Source organism: Sander lucioperca, chromosome 20, assembly GCF_008315115.2.
Source record: "Sander lucioperca isolate FBNREF2018 chromosome 20, SLUC_FBN_1.2, whole genome shotgun sequence".
NCBI lineage: Eukaryota > Metazoa > Chordata > Actinopteri > Perciformes > Percidae > Sander > Sander lucioperca.
The window spans coordinates 144833-162230 of record NC_050192.1 but is presented as its reverse complement, the minus strand read 5'-3'; the positions used below and the strand labels follow the sequence as shown (position 1 = coordinate 162230).

Here is a 17398-nt window from a genome sequence, read left to right as displayed (position 1 = left end):
GCCGAGTTGTGTGGAGCTGATAGCCTTAATTAGCTTTGTAGCAACTCATTTGGTAATGACTTGAATGTAACGGACGTTCATTAATATCAAAAGGTCACACACTAAAGCTTTAATGATATGTATCATAAACTAACAATAACCTGTATCTTTACATCCACAGTACGTCTTAATCCTCAATTAAACATCCTCTTTTCACAATTTGCAGTCACGTGAAAGAAAATAAAAGCAGAGAAAAGAGGAATATACAGAAAGAGGAACAGAGCTTTAGTGGTTGATGGATTGCTTTCACAGGAGGATAAAAGTCAGAGCTCAAAGCACACAGTTCAGACCTCAGCTCCTCACACTCCTCAAGCTATGCCCCCACACAGGTACTGTACCAACTCTTCTCCCTTACAACTAGTTTTCCATTTTGCAATACTGCTATTTAAAAAGGTTGGTCAAAAAGGTTGTCTATTTGTATCATTCATTTTGACTCATTTCTCTTCATTGATTTTGGATGTTTCAGCACAATCGTCGCTTCTCTGATTGGGACCATTGCCATCGTGTCCCTAATGCAACCGGACTGGGTGGCTGGACGACAAGATGAACGGGGACTACTTATACTGTGTGTCACATCGAGGCAGAGAATGAAAGACCTCTCTCATCAAAATCTGACAACTGTTCCCTTAAATCTTCCCAACGACACAGAGTATTTGGACATTTCTCACAACTCCATCCAAAGACTGAGCGGAGCTCCGTTTTCTGGACTGTCCTGGCTCTGTTATCTGAAGATGACTCACTGTGGCCTGCAGGACATCTCTCCCAGTGTGTTCACTCACACACCAGCACTCAAAGTTCTAAATATATCTTACAATGACTTAGCTCTCATCCCTGACATTTCATTGAAACAGCTGAAAATCCTTGATTTGGCCAACAATCTGTACAGCAGCTATAGTATTCCAGCATCATTTCAGAAGCTAACGAATCTGGACGTGCTGTCATTGGGCAGCACAGTTGCCTCGTCAGTCAACTTCAATGACTTTGATCCATTGGCGAACGTTTCTCTGCATCATCTGATTTTGGGAGCAGGAATTGGCTGGCAAAAGTATGACTCCGGAGCTCTTGCAAAACTGAAGTCCCTTCAAACTTTTTCACTTTTCGCATCTTTTTGTGGTGTTTCCAAGATGTTCGACAACGTCCTCGTGGACTTGAATGTGACAAGAGCAACATCATTGAGATTCATCACTCTATTTCCAGACAAGTGCAGTGTGACCGGCAAAATGTTTAACAACCTGAGAACAATGCCATTCGTACGGAATCTCACCATAGAAAACACGTGGATAAACAGCTCCTTTATGGAGGGGTTTTTGAAGAACGTGTGGCTCTCCCACCTTTATGACCTCTCATTTGTCAACTTCACTTATAATGAAGATACACCAGACGGGTTTCAGTTTCGCACCATTAATCACACAGTCAATCTTTGCTCAATTACCTTCAACGGTGTGCATCATTATCAATACAAATACCCCATAATCAACATAAGCTTAGAGGCTATCTCAAATCTGACCTATTTGAAGTTCTCCAGGAGCGGAATGAACATTATACCCTGCAAACTCTTCTCTGTCCTGCCGTCGCTGGAGACCCTGGATCTGTCAGATAACCTCTTAACGAATGCAGGCTTCTGGTGGTTCAAGTGTCCGTACACCTCCGTCTTCCCCAAACTCAGGAGACTGTCCTTAAGCAAGAACCGCTTCAGCAGTCTTTCCTTTATCTCTGAGCAGACACAACAGATGAAGACATTAGAGTCTCTGGACCTCAGCTTCAACTCCATCTACTTGGACCGGGCCTGCTCTTGGCCTGCTCAGCTGACTGAACTCAGACTGGGAAACAACAACCTGGGCAACAGCGTCTTTAAATACCTGTCCTCACACTTTGAGAGCATTGATTTGTCAAAGACGGGAATCACAGCCGTAACGCAGAAGGATCTGTCTCGCTTTCCCAAGTTGACCCACCTCCAGCTCAGCTTCAACAGCATCCAGGTCCTCCCTGCAGATCTCAGCGCCCCGGCGCTGCTCAGTCTCTACGTAGACCAGAATGCTATCACATCTGTATCCAAGGAGGTCTTAGCAGGACTTCCCAGACTTCAGACCCTCAAAGCTGGAAACAATCCATTCGTCTGCTCATGTGACTCTCATTGGTTCGTCACTACCCTGAACAAGTCCTTGCTCCCGGACTGGCCCTTAGATTATACATGCAGCACCCCGCCATCTTTTGAAGGCCTGTCACTCTCAGAGTACAAAACCAGTGAACTGTCATGTGAGATGTGGCTTCAAGCTGCAGTTGCTGTTCCTGTCATAATAATTATATCTGCAGCCATGGGTCTGCTTTTCTATAAGTGTGACGGAGTGTGGTATACAAAGATGTTATGGGTGTGGATCAGGGTGAAGAGGAGAGGCAGGAAACGCTCCCACCTGTTGAAGAATCTTTCCTTTAGTTATCATGCATTCATCTCCTACAGTCATCAGGACTCTGACTGGGTGGGCAGCCAGCTGGTGCCCTCTCTGGAAGGTGCCAGGTTTTCACTCTGCGTTCACGAGCGTGACTTCGTCCCCGGTGAGTGGATCATAGACAACATCATCAACTGTGTGGAGTCCAGCTACAAGACACTGTTTGTCCTCTCCAAACACTTCGTCCAGAGCGAATGGTGCAACTACGAGCTCTTCTTTGCCCAGCACAGAGCCATGAGTGTCCAGCAGGACTCTTTGGTCTTCATATTACTGGAGCCCATTCCGACTGACTCTCTGCCCAAAAAGTTCCTGAGACTTAGAAGTTTACTGAGGCAGCAGACGTACCTGGAGTGGCCGAAGGATGAACGGAAGCAGCAGGTTTTCTGGGCAAGTCTTAAATCCATGCTGCAAATGGCAGACAAATCGAGGGTTCTGAAGGATGTGGCTTTGGCCCTTTCAGATACAGCACCTCTAGTTACAGACCAAGTGTAAGAGCTCAAAGGATAGCTTCTCTCTCTTTTTTTTTTTTTTTTTTTTTAAATCTATCTAAAAAAAACACCCGCATGTAGACTCAAACAGTTTTTGGTTGCTGTAATTGTTACTCCTGTTTATACTGGCCCTGAAGATATCTATTCCTGCAAAACCAATGTGAGTGATGGGGTCTGTGCAAAAATTCATTCCAAAGTTCAGCTGAGGCTAATACAAGGCTTCAGCAGTCTAATAACAATTTATCTTTTTAGTGTGAAAATGCCTCTTTGTGCTTTCACAGACTGTTTCCTTGCTGAGCTGTGGCAGACACACACACACACACACACACACACACACACACACACACACACACACACACACACACACAGTTTGCTTTGCTTTTAAAGGAATCTCTCAGCATAGCAGCAGCCACTTGTGTATGTGTTACGTGCATTCTTTCCTTTGTATTTTTGTATCTTTATTTTTGAGTAGCTGTTGTATTCTATCCTTACTATTTCTTGTATATTATGTATGTGTGCTGTGTGTCTTATGTTTTTATTTTGCCGCAGTAGCACTGGCATTTCCCAATTTAGGATCAATAAAGTCTATCTAATCTAATCTGATGAACGGGAAGTACTGTGATAATGACAAACACTAACACTTTCACTGTGGCATGTGAGTTTTGGCTTAATATAGACTTGAAAAAATTTAACCATAAAATGGTCATCAGTCACAATGACAGTCTCTAAGAACACAATCTAACCAGGAACAATGATGATCGCACTTTACATAACAAAAACAATTTGCTTAACTTAACAAAAGAAGCTAAATAATTAAAAGATGTCTAAACACAAGCAGCTGTTCAAGAACCTTGCCTAAATAATATAGAATAGAATATTGCCATTTGCACAGGTACAGGGCTGTACAGGTGCAATGGAATTTGTGTGTGTTGCTCTTAGAGTCAGTTTTACAAAAAAACATAAGAAGAAATACAATAGAAAAATACAACGAAAAAAATAAACAATAATATACAAAATAATACATAAAAATCATCTTTTGGAAATTGATCTTAATGCCTTAATTAAAAAAATGAGGAAAAATCCGACCTTTAAGGACACCAATTTTTTTTGTGAATGAATAATGTATTGTAAATAAATAAATAAATGTTCTTCCTTAAAATACAGGGGCCATAATTATACATACCCCTATGTTAAATTCCCATAGAGGAAGGCAGATTTTTATTTTTAAAAATTAAAGCTAACTGAGATAAGATCCATATCAATGCAATTAAAACCAGCTATCAGGCTAACTGAAATAAAACCATGCCAGTCTCTAGGTATGGTGAAGGGTATGTGATGATGTGGGGCTATTTTAATTCCAAAGGCCAAGGGAACTTTATCAGGATGCATAGTATCCTGGATCCATGAAATAACTGGCTTTTAAAAAAAAAATAAAAATCTGCCTTCCTCTATGGGAATTTAACATAGGGGTATGTATAATTATGCCCCCTGTATTTTAAGGAAGAACATTTATTTATTTACGATACATTATTCATTCACAAAAAAATTGGTGTCCTTAAAGGTTGGATTTTTCCTCATTTTTTTTAATTAAGGCATTAAGATAAATTTCCAAAAGATGATTTTTTCATTCCTCTTTTTAGTCAACTTTAGCATGGGTATGAATACTTATAGCAGCACTGTATATAAAAATAACGTAGAAGAACAATATAAAGACAAAAGTTAAAATTGTACATACAGTGGATAAAAACTACTTCTGAATGTAGATATTATTGACATTATTGGTCCTGACATTTTTCACGTTGTTATTCCACACAGAAAACATAATGCACTAGAAACATACCATGTACAACATTACATATTGTTATATGTACAGTAATATTGCAGATATAACCATTTGATTTGCCACATATAGTGAATTGGAGATGTGTATGATTCTGTTTCTGTAGTCAGTCAAAATGATAGTTGCATGATGACAACAAATCATCGCTTTAATTAGAGCTTTCATACAAGTTACCAGTGAGAGAAAGGAGTCATTAGGGACAGTAATTAGAGCTCTTACCACATCTTCTCTTAAAGCATTCCAACAAGTCAAAATGTAGTTGAATATGCATCAGTCAGTTAGAGTTAAATGGTTTGGCGTAGAGCTTACAGAAACGTTAACCCTTGTGCTGTGCCGGGTTTTTTAAAAACATTTATGTCGCTTTTCAAAGTAAAAAAAATAAAAAATTGTAGCTTTTTTCGGCGCATTGCTAGTTTTACACTTCATTTTTTGAATTAATTGTCAATAAACCTCATTTATGTGAAATTGCATCTACATGTTGTGTTGAAAAAGCTGAAATCATGAATTATTTTGACTAATAGTTAAGATCAGGGGATGGTGATGCACAAGTTTAGTTTCAGGATAACACTATAACATTGAATAAAACACCCAAACGTCAATGAAAGTGGTGAACTGATCCTTCATTTAACTTGTGAAGAGCATTTTATGGAACCATCCGTGTTATAGTTTTGGACAATGAGGTTGAAAGAAAACCCATATTTCTGATGAAATATGAACGTGAATGTTGAAAACGGGTCAAAATTGACCCGAAGACAACAGAAGGGTTGAAAACATAATCAAACAGAAATATTCAGATTTCGGCAGCGTCAACTATTTCAATAATTCAAAATGTATTTTTACCAGCAGACAAATATGTTGTTAGTTCTGCTTTGTGGCCTTGTGTTTGTGTTCCCTGCTTAGAGGATCTTTGAATTTAAGAAACGGTAAATGTCTCCATCTACAGTTGGTAATGAGCCCCTACACCAGTGTTTCTCTTTGGAGTACTGCAGGGGGTACATGATGCATAATAATTCCTAAAATAATTGACTGTAATAAAGAATGAAATTAGTGATGGATTCTAAAGACTTGATTTGTAGGCTAGCATTGAAGTGTTTTTCAGTTATACGAGGTGGCTGTTCAGCCTAAACAGGCCCAGCGCTGTATTATACCCAGTGGTGTAGTCTAATGTATTGCAGTGGGTATACTGCACTGTGGGTATACTGTACTGTATATATGGGCCAGAATGGGAACTTGGGGGGGGGGGGGGGGGCATATCATATTAGGGGTCTGGGTGCCCTCCACCAGGGAAATTTTGAGCATCAAAGACTTCATTTCCTGCATTCTGATATACTTTTATGAACCAATTTACTGTGGAAATACCTTTATTTAGCCTATGCAAAGATACTGTAAAAAAACACAGATGACAATTCTGAAAATTCTATGTCAAAAATATAATGGAAAGTATGTTGTTGTGTGTCATTGGGCATTTTTAAGTGGGTATGTGGAAATCCTGGAACTTTTTTTGATATAAGCTGAAGCTTCTGTATAAGGCACTTAAATTAATAAGATAAAGGTTTTTTTTTAAGCTATAACTAATGTCTATTTAAATGTTAAAACATAATTTAGTAGTATTGTACAGATCACTTAGCCTAGAAGTCATGTTTAAGAACAACTGTTTCCATTGGCTGGTGTCTGTCCTTAAATACATCCCAGACAGGGTTTTATTTCACAACTCAAACGCGTTCTACTTATGCTATGAATGATATGTATTTACTCATTTATTTAGTAGGCCTATATCATTGACAAAGACATTAGGTAGCCTACAACGTACAAACTAGAGCAGGGGTCTTCCAACGTTTTTTTTAAGCCAAGGACCCTTTAACTGAAAGAGAGACGGAGCAGGGACCCCCTACTATATTGTATAAAATGAAGTTACAAAAATTAACTGGGCCTACAATAACGCGTGGGCGGCCTAAAGCCTTTATACATACCTTTTTTTGCATAGAATACTAAGCTATTAAAATAGTTATTGCCGGCATGATTTTATAAATCATGTTTTAATGTTAAACATACATGTGGCACAGTGAATCCGTAGGGGAACTGTATCTGTGGATGGCTACCTTAGTGACTACCTTACCTATAGGTAACATTCAAGTTATCCTCTCATTTTATTATCAATCTTGTTTACACAACTCAAAGCAATATTCTTTGCAAAGGATTGTAGCCTACTGATATTACAACAACAATGTTATAGTCGGTTTGGAGCATAGACAGCAAAATTAAGGTTTGGAGATGCTTCGCTAGAAGAGACTACAATACCCATAATTCCATGCGTGTAACACCCAAGACGATTTGCGCCGACTCACTGAGTTGAATTTTAGTTGTTGCTGCCCCTGTTCTCTCCTCCTTCCCGTGTAAGATGGTGGTTTTTGCTGCCAGCAGGTAGCCAGCACCTTTACAAGCTGACAGAAAGGCCGGTTGGCTCCGTGATAACCGCTAGTGACGGCAGCTTACTGTAACCTTGTCCCACACAGGCATACTTCTCCCTCAACATACTGGAGAGGAAGCTGCAATAACACATAGGCAGGGTGAGTACCTAACAGTTGTCCCAATGAAACCAATGCTATACACAGCGCTACGCACTGAATCATCATTTTCATCGGAAAACAGACGTGATGTAGTTTAGCCAAAGACTTGTGCTGCTGTCCAGCTATTGTTGGTCTGTTAGAGGCGCTGGCCGAGGCAGCTTCCCACACGGTGGGCTGCTGCTGCTGCTTCGGTTATGTCGGGCTCTGCCGGCCAGCGGAGGGCAGGCCGCGTAAACTCCTCTTCCTGACAGACTTTTGTAAGCAACAACTTATTAACAACACCATAGTTTAAGAGGACGTGCCGGTGTCTTTTGATAATAACAAATCACGCAGTGAGCGTTGTACTGCATTACACAGCAAGCCACAAGAAAACTCGTACAAGACAGACAGTAACGTTAGCTAGCAGCATTCCAGTCTGGCTCCCAAGCCGGTTAGCATAGCTGGTTAACTTATTAGCTGGTTAGCTTAGCTTAGCTCGTCATCAGCACCGGCGGAGCCCCGCTTAAGTGTTAACGTTAGCTACTTCACCCAGGACATGACTGACAACAAAGCTGCTGGTTCTAACCCTCAAACCAATAACGTTCACACTTTATTATAAATATGTGACCATGACAAGTGCGTTACTTGACTATTTATATATTAGCTAGTACGGCTTACAAACTTTGCGTTAACGTTTACGTAACCCCAAACTTGTTTGGCGCATTCAGTCGATTTCCACCGTTTCAGAGCCACTCTGACCATATATATATTTAAAAATATTTAGATAGATGGTCTTTATTGTCCACTGGGGAAATTAGTTTTCACAGTCTGTACAGGGCCTATCAAATATGTATACATATACATACAGTAAACATTGACACCTTGAACCAGGCACCCTATAGTGCACAGTTCCCTCCAGTCTGTTCCACTGACACAGCATACACAACATATAAATACCACATAACAATCAGCGCTGGGGAGCTGGCTTTGCTGTTGGGGATAGGTTGGGAGTGGGAAGGCCAATATGATGGCAGTTAGGCTATGTTATATGTTGGTTCTGTCTTTTTCTGAGCATGCTGCCTGGAAAAGAAAAAAACAAACTGTTTTTGTGAGATGTAATCACTGTAAGATGTGATGTGATCAAAATCAGTAATTGATGATAATAGTTGGCTTGGAGTCTGTTAATTGTTGTGCAAAGGTTAAAACGTTCGGCGTCTTCCCAGAAACAAACACCACTGCTTCTAGAAGTCTAAGTGAGGAAAGTTAAGATGCCAAAGGTTGTCAGGATGACTTCTGAAATGGGCAGACTGTGGTTGTCTGTGCGATGGTGCCTGTGTATAGTCTCCCCTGGGCTCAGGTCTGTGTTGACATCTGACACTATCCTCATTGGACTCATCCTCCTCCTAAACTGTCCACAAGCCAGCCCCAGAGACACACAGTGGCATCACAGGGCTGACGATGTGCCTTTTTAAACATCTTAATGTGTTCATTTCATTGTAATGCCCTTCAGTGACAGGGTTTTTTACTGGCTCCGAATGGGCCTTTGGCCAACGTTAATTATAAGTAACTGCATGTAAAGTAAGTTAAAAAGAAATTTTGAGCATCAAAGACTTAATTTCCTGCATTCTGATACATTTTCTAGGCACCAATTTATGGTGAAAATGTCTTATTAATGTCAAGAAAAACACACAATTCTGTTGGCAGGTAACAATTAAAAATATAATGGAATATAATGCAGAAAGGGGGGCTTTCACATCCAGGACCTTGGCCCGGATCTGACTACACTTGACTCCAAAGTCCAGTTTGTTTAATTTTTATGAACAGGGCATAATGGTAACTTTTATTCCAAGGCATGCTCCTAAGTTGAAATATTTAGGAGTGACATACGTATGGTAAGCCTAACTGCTATGACTGTTGTAGCTAGTGTTATGCATATCAAACGTTATGAAGTGTAGTGTTTTCTTACACTACACTTCATAGCAGAGTCTCTCTGCAGCATGGACGCTGCCGCCTCTTAACTTTTGGCTTATCAGCGCCAGCTGCGTGTGTAAAATATAGCAGCTGTGGATGAGACGGAGGCTGGCTGCTAAAAATCAGACGCTTTGGTGCTGGTGATTTTCCTTTGGCGCTGGCTTAAACCTCTTTGGTGGGCGCCAAAACTTTCTCTATGCAGAAAACACCCTGAACCCATGATTAAAACAACTTGAGAGATGTTACTACCTTCCCCTTTTTGAAAGAGGAGTAATGCAGATTAGAGAAGACAAGATACTTTTGGGCTGAAACACTAAATTTGCTGTGGATAGTGAGGCTACATTTTCTACGTGCATTTGAAGCTGCTCTGAAAAACAAATATTTTGAAATTAACAATGGATCAGTGTAGGGGCTGCACGGTCACAGACACAGTGGAGCATTGAGCAGCTAAAGTGCCAGACACCAAAAACACAGCTGATTCCTAATGCTATGAAACTGGGCCTGAATTTGTTGGTGCACAGGGCCTGGGAATCAAACTCACTAGTCTTTCTTTAGTCCGTAGTATTGACAATTTTCAAACGTACCCAGCCTTGAGGCAGCTGTGCTTATGACGTAGCTATGATATCATTATTACTGTAACTCTACTCTAGGGATGCACCATATATCGGCAATCACATCGGTATTGGCAGATATTAGTCTTTTTTTAATACATTGGTGCGATGAGCAAAAGTGTGTGTGTGTGTGTGTGTGTGTGTGCGCACTATATTTGTGGGGTCCACAAACCGGGAGTCCAGTATACTTGTGGGGTCCCGACAGCTTTGTTGGGCCAAAATGCTGGACCCCACAAGTTTAAAGGGCTGTTTGAGGGTTAAGACTTGGTTTTAGGATTAGAATTAGGTTATGGTTAGGGTGAGGGTAAGGGTTAAGGTTAGGCATTTAGTTGTGGTGGTTAAGGCAGACCTGCCAACATGTACGCATTTTTCGTACTCGGCACGCATTTTGACCCTTAAGTACGCTTGTACGATTCCCTGCTCTCTAGGTACGCATTTTGTTCATGGATGTATGATTTTGTTGCATCTTTCATTTTGCCGGTTTCAGTTTCTATGTAATCTATATGACGTTGATTCTGCCGCTCAGCCACAGCGTATAAGTAGCTTTCGGCCAATCGGAGCGCTGCATTTTAACCCTCCGCCCACCTGCCCCTCCTAGCCAAATGCTTCGTACGTTTAATTCAATTCAGTGCCTCACGCAAGCTAGGCTGGCCGGATAACTGTAGACTTGTATGCCATGACTGAACCGCCTCAAAAAAAGGTTCGGAAACCAACTACGGAAACTTGACAGCTATCGGGAGAGATGGCCTTGAATCCACATGTCCAGGCTACCTCATCACGCGTTCTGCACCGTGTGCAAGACAAACATCGATATCAGTCACGAAGGGACAACAGGTAACGAACACAGTCCCACACGCAAATACTCGGGTATGGTTAATACGAGTTGGGTATGGCTGCAGCCTGGAGACCTCCTGTCTCATGCCTCTCATGCCCGCTAACTTAACCGTGACTTCATTTAGAAAATAATTAACGATTTCGTAGGCTATTCTGAACATCTGAGTTTACCGTCGTATTCTGAACATCTGAGCTTAGCGTTGGACATGCCCAGGAATGAGACAGGAGGTCTCCAGGCTGCAGCGATACACTCTTGCCCACCCCCCCCCGAAACATAATGATATTAAAAATAAAAGGATGATAAGAAACAAAACGTTCATAGTGTCAATAGGCTAGCCTGTCACACCCACCATCCTTCCCATTAGTTTGGGGCAGTTAGAAAAGTGGTGGAATGGCTAGAAAACTAGAAGGTTTTAGACAGGCCAGATGCTGATTAACGTAAGATAAAGGTAACAGTTAGGCTATTTTTAGCCTAATTGAATTTATGAACATAAATAATGACCTTGACATCATAACTGGGAGTCCAGCTGTTACCAGCTCAGTTAATGATGCATAGCATACAGTAGGGCTATTTGCTAGGCCAATGTGATGGCAACTGACATAATGCAATGTCACCCATGTCAATCTTTGAAAAGCCTATCTGAAAATATCTGACCCATGTTATTTATTAGCCTATAATCGTGTCTGCCAGGCTTCAATCTTGTGCTTTTTTAATAGTTGCTTTAGGCCTATTTAAAGTTGCTTTATGAGTAAATCATTACTTAGACTACTTTAGTAATCAGAAGAAGGCTATGTGTTAACCTGGTCTGACTCTCATCTTTAACACAGAAGTACTTAGGCCTATTTATTAGCTCACTCCGCCTCCTATTGGTTAGACTAACAAATATATGGGCACAAAATTGGACAGGATATAAAAAAACATTTAGTTTCAGTACACCTACGGCCATTCATCCACTCCATTCTTCTACACAGTAATAATAATTTATTGTAATCTAGGAGGTAGTGATGAGCCAAACAATGTATTTGAATATAAATTACATATATCTAGGTGTGTGTGTGTGTGTGTGTGTGTGTGTGTGTGTGTGTGTGTGTGTGTGTGTGTGTGTGTGACGTAATTCATAATATTTGTAACAATATGCAGGAATATGACCTACTCATAGTAGCCTATCATAATCTATCCCCTCTCCACCTACATTTTCAGATTGCAAACGCCATGTGTCTATTATGTATTATGGTGTTAGGTTTCTCACTGGTGGGTGGGCAACGGTACATTGGCGGCGGGCTGTCGGGTGCGCGCGCAGTTTGGGGGGGATGTTGTACTCATAAAATGTCTTGGCAGGTCTGGTTAAGGTTAGGGTATGGGGCTAGGGAATGCATTATGTCAATGACGGGTCCCCACAAAGATAGTGACACAAACCTGTGTTTGTGGGCCCACAGAGTTTGTAATTTATTTGTGATTTACATGCATATGGAGCTTGGTTGTTACAGTTTTACTTAAATAAAATGTGGCACTGCCGTATCATTTATTCTTATTGTTCAGGGGTGAATGTCTAAGTCTTTGTTTTTAAAATGATACATATATGGTAGAATCAAATGTTGTTTGTCTTGTTTAATGTCTGTACCTACAACAAATGAGAGTAATAGGGTAAAAGTAGTACAGGAGAGACTTGGTGTTCTCTTCATCTAAATAAAAAGATGTGTATATATCGGCATTGGCCATTATGATTTTGAAAACGTTGGCTTATATCGTGCATCTCTACTCTACACTCTTTTGTGACATTGCCTTCTGCTCTTTACCAGTGTGGTCGTGTTTAAATAAGCAAGTACTCACGGGATAGTCTTATGCAAACAGTTGTGTGCAGCGTTCATGTTTCTTTATGAGCATGCACATAATGCATTTCGGTTAATTATTACTCAGAAAAAGTCCTAACTGCGCGACGAGCAAAAGTCAGCGAGTTCTTGCAGTTCGTCGTCTGTGCTGTATCTTCATCGGTGTCCTTCTGCATGAGTTGCATGTAGTCTCTATGAGCCAGTGATGGCCTCAGCGAGGCGTACTCTCTGTCAACACAACCGCCAGGGCTCAGCTTTTCTACGATAACTGACACACTGTAAACAGAGGTCTTTCAGGCGCTGCCTTGCTCCCTTAAAGAAGACTCTTCCTCTTGTGTTTCGCCACAATACAAAGGTCAGCGTGTTCTCTGTGAACATACTGACTTTATTTGGATCATTCTGCTAGGAGAATGATCCCCCCCCGGTTCAGAACCAAGCAGGAAAGCAGAGGATGAATGAGGAGCCTTTAGTGTATACTTCACACAATACATCAACACACTGTTGGAATCAACGCAACTTACTCTTTCCAGTGGCAGTGGTATCCGCAGTTAGATGTTCTGATCAAAGTAATCCAGGTGACTGTTGTCTCTGCTGCCATGGCAACGGTGCAAACAGGTAGCAGCTAATGCAACAGGATTGTTCTAACACAAGTACATGTAAAGAAATAGAGGCTTAAACTAGGGCTGCACAATTAATCACAATGTTATTGAAATCACAATGGGGACTAGTGCATTATCCAAATTGCAGGGGGTGGGGGGGGAGCTCAATATTTGTTGCTGCAGAGACAAATCCTATCCTACAGACTAAAAACATCTCTGTTTGGTACAGATCCTCGCATTAATCACACTATAATCATGTTCACTTTTTACATTTTAATATTTTTCAATGAGAATGAAGATCATTCCCTCCAGTATCGTGCATCATATCGCAATCGCAATATCAGTCAAAATAACCGCAGTTAGATATTTTCCTAGCTAGCCCTAGCTTAAACTGAATGCTAACCCACTGTCTCCATGGCAACAGCATTCTGCCTGTTTACATCACCCAAAGCATGATGGGAACCTTGGTGGGACAATTGCAAAATATACAGTCCTCCTCTAAGAAAATCAACAGTACAGGGTGTACTGTGCAGGTTTCCTTCTCAGTGTATTCCTGACAGAAAGGCTCACCAACTGTCCCATCAACACTCATCAATTCATCATTCCCAGGGCTCCAGACTGCGACCAAATGGTCGCATTTTGCGAGCAACATTTGAGAGTGTGCGACTGAATTTTACATCCAGTCGCACATGTGCGACCAGTAAATTTGTCCCCTTTTTTACACGTTACACGTCGAAATTTCGGTACCTGAGAGCACATAAGGTCAAGCTTATCTGTCCTCTCTGAAAATTGACAGAGAGCGGTCGCGGTGCTGTTGACGTTACACTTCCTAAGCAGGAACAACAGTGGTTTATGTGCCCTGGTGACTGACTGACAGGCTGAGGTTGTAAGGCAAGGCAACTTTATTTCTACAGCACCTTTCAGCAACAAGGCAACTTTATTTCTACAGCACCTTTCAGCAACAAGGCAACTTTATTTCTACAGCACCTTTCAGCAACAAGGCAATTCAGCACCTTTCGCAAAGCTCAGTGCTTTACATGAAACATTAAAGAGCAGTTAAAAACAGTCATGATGAAAATAAAACAGGCTAAAAAAGAATATACAAATACAAGAATAAAAGTTACGGAAATAAGTAAGAAATTAATAATTATTCAATTCAATAGGTTGTAGGGATGGGTTTGGGAGGAGGAGGATTTTGTTTAATTAATAAAATAACATAATGTTCTAAGTACATAGGATAAATAGGTTTGACAATAATTTTTACAACTGAAATAATTGTTTTGTAATTATAGAGGGAAAGTACCAAAAAAAAGGTACACGCATAGTACCACTGACAGGTGATTGATGACAATTCTGCATAGCAGAAAGGATTCTGAAAAGAACATTATATATATATATATATATATATATATATATATATATATATATATATATATATATATATATATATATATATATATATATATATAGGAACCAAATGGTTCAGCAGGTGAACCTTGCTGTTGTGTCTGACATGTTTTGTTGTCTCTCTTCTCCCAGTCCAAACTAACCATCCTGATATAACCGTTACTAAACTAAAGCACCATTGGTGTCTCCAAAATAGCATAAATGTACTTTGTTCAGAGAAGGTGAGTCTTATATGTCGGATCTTTTAGTTTCCTGTAGAGTGATGGGCCACAGACTAGCTGGAGCTGTCCTTGCCACATAGGATTTTTAGACCACTTAAAGTGCTAACCCTCTCAAAATGGATTTGAGCCGCTGCAGCTTTACGCTCAAGTTAAAAAAAAACAGCTACAGTAGATTGAGTAATTGTAATGAGTTATTTTGTCATACTGGATGTTAGGGGGTCATTGTGGGGCAACCCACAAAGCTCTTCTATACCCCAACTAAAAAAGGAAGACAAAGAGCTACTTAGAGCGAGCACAAGCGGTCAGGATGGCTTTTGTGTTGCACTTTGGTTCATTGTCTGTCCATTAGCTCGATGCCCACCCATGCATTAAAGTAAATCATGTGTTGTGGGATCACCCAATTTCCTGCCAATTAACCAGCAGTGTCTGCCTTTTGGAGGTCTCGAGAACAGTTTAATTGGCCACTTAGACTGATTCAGACTAAGTTTAACATCTTGACTCCACACATCAGTGCCGCCTTGCTAGTCACTGTTTGACCTTAGTTCATTTTAGACTACTTCTGTGATCGGCCCAAACATGCATACTAGTCCTGTATCTCATCATATCTAGTAACTGTTTTGGGCCTATATCTGCAGGCAGGAACTTGTGCTACAGCTGCACATTAGTTAGGTTATGTTTCAGGATGCACCGATCCAACTTTTTCCGATTATTATTGACTGATTTTCAGATCGCTGCATAGTAAATTGACACAGCTAGCTAGACTATCTGTCCAATCTGAGTTTTCGACTATTTTTCAGCCAGTTTAGTTTAGTTTAGCACTGCCCATGGTGATTCTGATTGGTTTAAAGAAATGCAATTAAACCAGAGCATATTTTCCTCCCATCCCAGAATGCTGTGTGGACTAGCCAGACCCTCCTTCAGTGCGCTTTGGAGGAGGGTCTGGCAAAGCGAGACTAGTCCCTAGTGGACTTCTTTAGCAAGTTTTGTCTTTAAGCTTTTTGAGTGATATTTATTTGTCATCTACTCTAGTTTTTTCAACGTTTTAGACACAGATGTGGCAGGGTTTTTTTTTCCTGCATAGAGGAATTTCTGGCACCCCCTAAAGAGGTGTTAGCCTATGCCAGAGGAAAACCACCAGCGTCAAAACGTCTTGGACTATAAGCAGTCAACTACCCTCTCAGCCACAGCTGCTATATTTGACCCATGAGGCTGACATCCAGTGTTTAAGCATCAAGAGCCTGGTTGTACCAGACTCTCCTGTAAACGTGTATTTTCATAGTCGATTAATCTGTCGATTATTTTCTCGATTAATCGATTAGTTATTTGATCTATAAAAATGTCAAAACATGGTGAAAAATGTGGATCAGTGTTTCCCAAAGCCTAAGAGGACGTCCTCAAATGTCTTGTTTTGTCCAAAACTCAAAGATATTCAGTTTACTGTCACAGAGGAGAGAAGAAACTAGAAGATATTCACATTTAACAAGCTGGAATCAGAGAAATTTTTTTTTTAATAAAAAAAATGACTCAAACGATTAATCGATTATCAAAATAGTTGGCGATTAATTTAATAGTTGACAACTAATCGATTAATCGATTCATCGTTGCACCTCTAGCTGCTAGTAGCAGGACTTTTCATCCGGTTGATGGTCCTCAGGATGTAGCTGAGCTGCTGTTTATCTTTGTCCCAGTGCAGCTCCCGTTCCTGACCTGGACGTGGTCCGAACCAGTAGTGTGTGATCGTAGGATGTCCCGGAACCCTGGGGTGAAGGACGACCTGATGGAGTGCCCGCTGTGTATGGAGCCGCTGGAGATCGATGACGTCAACTTCTTCCCCTGCACCTGTGGATACCAGATCTGTCGCTTCTGCTGGCATCGAATCAGGACGGACGAGAATGGCCTCTGTCCCGCCTGCAGAAAGGTACACCTCCGTCTTCTTTACAGCCTGTTCAGCCTGGCACAGTGTGTACACCAAAGCACTGGAGGCTTTCCTTCTAATAACGGACACAAGTCCAACTAGTCACAGCCCTATAATACATCCCGTGTCCAATAGTCTCCGTTTAGGGTGACCAGCGTGCACAAACAACAGAACAACATTAGATCTTCTAAATAGAGAAGAGCTCTATTCAAGGAATCATGTTTAATTAAATCTGGTTTAATCTTTTCTGTTTTATTAATTGTTTCATTTTTTGTATCTTTAAAATGACAGCCCATCATAAATTCCCAGAGTCCATGGAAATGTCTTCATATTTCATGTGTTTGTCCAAAAGCTGTACAGCCCAACAGACATTTGTGTCATCCCACAGCTCCAGCAGCTCGTAGTTGGGTTCATCATGTCCCGTACCTAGTGGTCCAGGGCTGGACCCGACTCCAACCCACTATTTGGTCCTTTTTTCACATAGACCACATGTGGCAAACTCAACACCCACTGGCAAAATCCGGCCCTGTGCCTATTGGGACCCGGCCCGCGTATCAATTTCGGTTCACAATCAATTTTGGCCCGCCTACTTTCTGTCGCTTTTTCATCGTTTTTGTCACTTTTGTAAAAGTTTTTGTTGCTTTTTTTTC

The 17398-nt window shown here is 41.0% G+C and overlaps 2 protein-coding genes and 1 long non-coding RNA gene across 6 annotated transcripts in view; 2 read left to right on the top strand and 1 right to left on the bottom strand.

Annotated features, from left to right (window-relative positions):
- The first annotated feature begins 253 nt into the window (after positions 1-253).
- LOC116042114 (toll-like receptor 1) lies at positions 254-3575 on the top strand. The gene is made up of 2 exons (XM_031288248.2): positions 254-368; positions 506-3575. The coding sequence occupies exons 1-2, from the start codon at positions 355-357 to the stop codon at positions 2976-2978; spliced, it is 2487 nt and encodes an 828-aa protein (XP_031144108.1). The 5' UTR covers positions 254-354; the 3' UTR covers positions 2979-3575.
- A 3581-nt stretch (positions 3576-7156) lies between these two features.
- The window catches only part of cnot4b (CCR4-NOT transcription complex, subunit 4b), a 31841-nt gene continuing 21599 nt past the window's right edge, over positions 7157-17398 (top strand). For 2 of the 4 annotated variants that reach the window (XM_031288251.2, XM_031288249.2), the window contains exons 1-2: positions 7157-7381; positions 16527-16751. In XM_031288251.2, the coding sequence (XP_031144111.2) occupies positions 16578-16751 (174 nt within the window). In that variant the 5' untranslated portion in view covers positions 7157-7381; positions 16527-16577. Of the gene's footprint in view, positions 7382-16521; positions 16752-17398 lie in introns of all 4 variants that reach the window. The other 2 variants (XM_031288250.2, XM_035996011.1) reach the window with 2 other exon arrangements.
- LOC118493978 lies at positions 7237-8000 on the bottom strand. Its single transcript, XR_004896036.1, has 2 exons — positions 7437-8000; positions 7237-7360 (listed from the first exon to the last, which is right to left on the bottom strand). It is a non-coding gene; the product is annotated as an uncharacterized LOC118493978 (long non-coding RNA).